The sequence below is a fragment of the Bombyx mori genome, chromosome 23, assembly GCF_030269925.1.
Source record: "Bombyx mori chromosome 23, ASM3026992v2".
Taxonomy (NCBI): Eukaryota; Metazoa; Arthropoda; class Insecta; order Lepidoptera; family Bombycidae; genus Bombyx; species Bombyx mori.
The window spans coordinates 12,709,131-12,713,918 of NC_085129.1; the positions used below are offsets into that span (position 1 = coordinate 12,709,131).

Consider the following 4,788-nt stretch of genomic DNA (forward strand, 5'->3'; position numbering starts at 1 on the left):
GACCCAAGATATATGAATTCTGCTACTTTCTCGTAGCCACTGAGTGCATCAGAACGTGGAAGAAGTTGCGCTCTATCTATTATCATTATTTTGGTCTTGGAGTGGTTGATTTTAAGACCGAGTTTAGCACTTTCTTCCTCCACACGGTTCAGCAGAATTGCCATTTCCTCCTCATCTGATGCAAGCATGGTAGTGTCGTCAGCGTATCTCAGGTTCGTGAGTGTTTCACCGCCCACGGAAATACCGCCATTCCAGCCTTCAAGTGCTCTTCTCATTATGTATTCGCCGTAGATATTAAATAATTTGGGTGACAGAATGCAGCCCTGACGTACTCCACGTTCTGTATGCAAGGGTTTAGATCCTCGATTATCCAGTTTCACGAAGCAAGAACCATCAAGGTACAGATTCCGTATCAGTAGTGTGAGATGAGAAGGAACGCCCATATCAATTAACACATCAAACATGCTACTCCACCGAACACAGTCAAACGCCTTCGCATAATCTATAAAGCATATATATAGCAATAAGCAGCTATAAATAGTAGTAGTAAAGTCATAAATTAAGGTTATTATCTATATTTTCCGAACAGACAAGACTGTATGGGCTTAGATTCCCTTGCCTTTCCTAATAAGGAAAAATTGACCCAAAAAAAAATCTATGTCTATGTCATAGATTATACACTGGTCTATGTTATCCATGTATGAAATATGAATTTGAATGGTCTGTAATTCTTTAACGCACATGTCCAAATTGCTCTAAATTCTTCATTATATATAATAAAGTATTATTGATATACAAAGCAATTTAATAAACTTGGTCGTGATTATAATTAGATTAGTATAGATAATATTGGTGTAAATATATTTCAGAAATAGTATGTATGTAATGTAATGTTGTACAACTATTAATTTCATTTTTTTTTGTGTAATGACATGCAGTTACGTTCAACATGTAAAGTCTATTTCACATTAAAACAATTACATACAACATGATAAAATCTACGTTATCACGAAGTGCAATAACGTTCTTAACTCGTAATTTGTCCATGTGTAAGTACACTAAAATTCATTTCAAATAAATAATATGATTTAGTGTACCTATCTGAAGTAAATATTTTTTTGAAAATCATTGCCTAACTTACCACTAAGTACTCTGTTAAATGCATTTACGTTATCAAATTCTTTATTTTATAGGTATTTTGTTTATAATTTTATTTAAAAGCTGAGGCTTTTCATATGCCCTAAGTTTTTATCAAGATCTCATCAGTAGTTTTTGAGTTACCCTTGCATATTTAATTGTCTTTGACTGCATTGATGACATTCTCATGTCAGTCTTGTTAACTTTTTGCAAAAAATTTTAATTGCCAGTCAATGGGCAATAGGTGGATCAAACCTGGTTTAAGTGGTTCTAGAGTCCATAGAAATCACAATGTGGATTCTACCACTGCTCGCTTTGAGACTTTGTATGGTAGTTAAGTAACTTACATTTTTTTTGGGTTTGTTTTTTAATACTTGAAGTTATTCCTTAATTCTGGAAGTCTTCTGTGAATGAGCATTTTGTATTAGAATAAAAAATATGGTATTTGAAATACCCTGCATAGTTGAGCTCTTGCTATGAGTGCATCTTATCTGGTAGGCCACAATGATTTCACATTATTTTAGTCACTAAACAAAAACTAAATCTCTACCAATATGTAGGTTTCTATCATGTACATTTTTATATAGCAGAGAAATCCATACATCACTAAAGAAACATATAAAAAAGTGTTAGAAATCTTATTGTCATCAGATTAGATTTTTTGTAACTGATTTGGTAATGATAATTAGTAGGCAGTAGATTATACATAGATAATAGTAGATTTTTAACACATTTTTACTGGTTGTAAGACCTTTTGTGTGTCCACACAGTTAGGTACCACCACCCTGCCTATTTCTGCCATGAAGCAGTAATGTGTTTCGGTTTGAAGGATAGGGCAGCCATTGTAACTATACCGAGACTAGAATTCATATCTCAAAGTGGGTGATGGCATTTACGTTGTAGATGTCTATGGGTTCCGGTAACCACTTAACACCAGGTGGGCCGTGAGCTCATCCAATGTGTATGCAATAAAAAATTACAATTTTTAATTTTGCAGCTCCGAAAATAATGATGAAAAAAAATACTAAAGTTGACATAGCTCAGAGGATTGTATGGATGGATCTTGAAATGACAGGACTTGACATTGAAAATGACCACATAATGGAAATAGCGTGTCTTGTGACAGATGCACAGCTAAATGTAGTGGCGACAGGTCCCGATATAGTTATAAATCTACCTGAAGTGACTTTAAACAAAATGAATAACTGGTGTAAGGTCCAACACGGCGAGGTAAAATATATATTATCAATATCATATAATTTTTTTTTAATATGAGCAATTTTGTAGTGTGCACTAGAACCTTCCATCAACAATAGTATTGTTTATCGAAGACAAGAACCATTCTGTTTGTCTGAAATAAAAGGATTTTGAGTTAAAAAATTACCCAAGTCAATATTTTATGTTTTTCTAAGATGTGTCTTGAGGGACTAGGCTAGATATTCTTTTTTATTCCTAGTTTATCTCCTAAAAATGCATTTTCTCTTAACTGACACAAAATTTTGACACTAATTTTGTTTCAGAATGCAGAATGCAGAACATTGTGTCAGAATGTATTTTACTAACCTAAAAGCATATAGTTTAGCACTTTAATAAGTAATTAGTTGTAAGTTTTATTTAAAACTTAAATATTATAGATACAATAAGATCATAATAATGTTTATAATAGGTCCTAGCAATGTCCCAAACCAAAACTTACCTCTAAAAAGTCATGGTCCCTGTTGGGTGGTCTAGTGTCAGTAAAATTAATCATAGCTTCTTACCGAGTGGAACAGGCATAACTGCAGATTCGTCCGTGGGGAACTTGATAGAATTATTGAGACGTTCGCAAATCTCTGACCATCCTTGATTAATCGCTCGTCCTCAATGGTCCTACACATCAATGCTCGACCTAATACGACATAACAAACTCTCCAAGCTACAAGAGCTAGGGTTTGATGTTTTGGCGTCATCCACCATACTCATCAAACCTATTGCTGACAGACTCCTACTTTTTCAAAGTTTGGACAACTTCTTAGAAGGGAAAAAAATCAATACTGTACAAAATTCCTTAAAAGAATTTGTTGGCTCCCATGCCCCTGACTTTTTCAAGAAAGGTATTGAAAAATTACTAACATGCTGATAGAGATGCACTGATACCATGGATGCATGTTTTGATGTATAGAAATAATAATTATTTATAAAAATGATCTTTTATCTGTATATGAAATGGCAACTTCATAGGCAAAGACTGTTTACTATTTTAACTGTTCAGTATTTTTGTCATTCCCAATGTAATTTTCTCATACCCTCAAAGGTATGGTGCGTATCACAGGTTGGAGATTATTGGCTTAGATAGATGGACTACCCCGCACCCACCTGGTTTTAAATTAAAAACGAAAACGCTGGTACCCACTTTGAGGCATGGGTTCTAAGCCTTAGTCTTATACATAGTACAATGACTGCCTCACTCTTCAAACCCAAATGCATTACTGCAAAAATCAGCTGTGTTTCCCCTATTAATTGTGTAAAATTTTCATACATTTTAAGAACCATAAAGTGTGAGTTAATTAAAATTTTATATTTGTTCAGACAGGGTTGACAGAGGCTTGCCTTAAATCAGACACATCATTAGCTGAAGCTGAGAGGATAATTCTGAAGTTTGTCAGTAATCATGTACCAGAGAAAATTTGTCCATTGGCTGGTAACAGTATTTATATGGATAGGATGTTTTTAATAAAGTACATGCCAAAATTAAATGATTATTTACATTATCGTTGTATAGATGTCAGTACAGTTAAAGAATTGGCAAAACGATGGTACCCACGAGAATATTCTTTAATACCCCAAAAAAAATTTGAGCATCGGGCATTAAATGATATTCTTGAGAGCGTCCAAGAACTAAAATATTACAAGGAAAATATATTTAAGACTGTATTATAATTGAAATTAGTATTTTTTTTTGTAGTTAATCAATATTTGTATTTATAAACTGAGAAATCAATCAAGATCACAATTTGAACAAATATAAAATTATAAAAATAGAGTATTTAATAACAACACCAACATAAGTTTACTGTGAAGAAAGGCTTTTTTTGTTATGGTGCCGCAATTCACAATTGCAGTCGCAATATAATATGTGCCCCTATCGTCGTACCCACAGACTTTTGTCTGCACGTGATCATGACGCTTGCAACAGCGCGGATATATCTGTAACTCATTAATAATGAAAATCGTTGTTAAATAATAGTGTGTCCATGTGATGCGAAAGTTTAAAACAATTCATTGTATGTATATGGTATGGGTACTGTTAGTAAATGAAGTTAATTAATTTTGCACTTATCGATGTATTTTAATTAAATGTGAATTACATAAATAAACGGACGCAGGTCGCAATGATTGTTTTATTTTTATTTCGTCATCCACACGTTTATCCGCTAAATTATAATTTGCATGATTACAATTTTTTCTAATGTAATGAGAAATACTCGGGATATGTTCACGATCGACTTTCACGGTCATCGTGCAATAAAAATGAAACCCACAAAATTACATTTTACGTAATTACCATGATAGGACGCTGTGCTGTAAAAACAGACCTTAGAACTCGTGTCTCGTGGTGGGTGACGGCATTTACGTTGTAGATGTCTAGCGGCTCCGGTAACCACTTAACAC

General features: G+C 33.6%; 1 protein-coding gene across 2 annotated transcripts; it reads left to right on the forward strand.

Annotated features, from left to right (window-relative positions):
* The first annotated feature begins 663 nt into the window (after window positions 1-663).
* LOC101741230 (oligoribonuclease, mitochondrial) lies at window positions 664-4,509 on the forward strand. Of its 2 annotated transcripts, none has more exons than XM_004932653.4 (3): window positions 664-1,049; window positions 2,135-2,367; window positions 3,706-4,509. In XM_004932653.4, the coding sequence occupies exons 1-3, from the start codon at window positions 989-991 to the stop codon at window positions 4,054-4,056; spliced, it is 645 nt and encodes a 214-aa protein (XP_004932710.1). In that variant the 5' UTR covers window positions 664-988; the 3' UTR covers window positions 4,057-4,509. The 2 variants fall into 2 exon arrangements, with proteins under 2 accessions (XP_004932710.1, XP_021207907.1); XM_021352232.3 differs by having other exon boundaries at window positions 675-720.
* The last annotated feature ends 279 nt before the right edge of the window (window positions 4,510-4,788 follow it).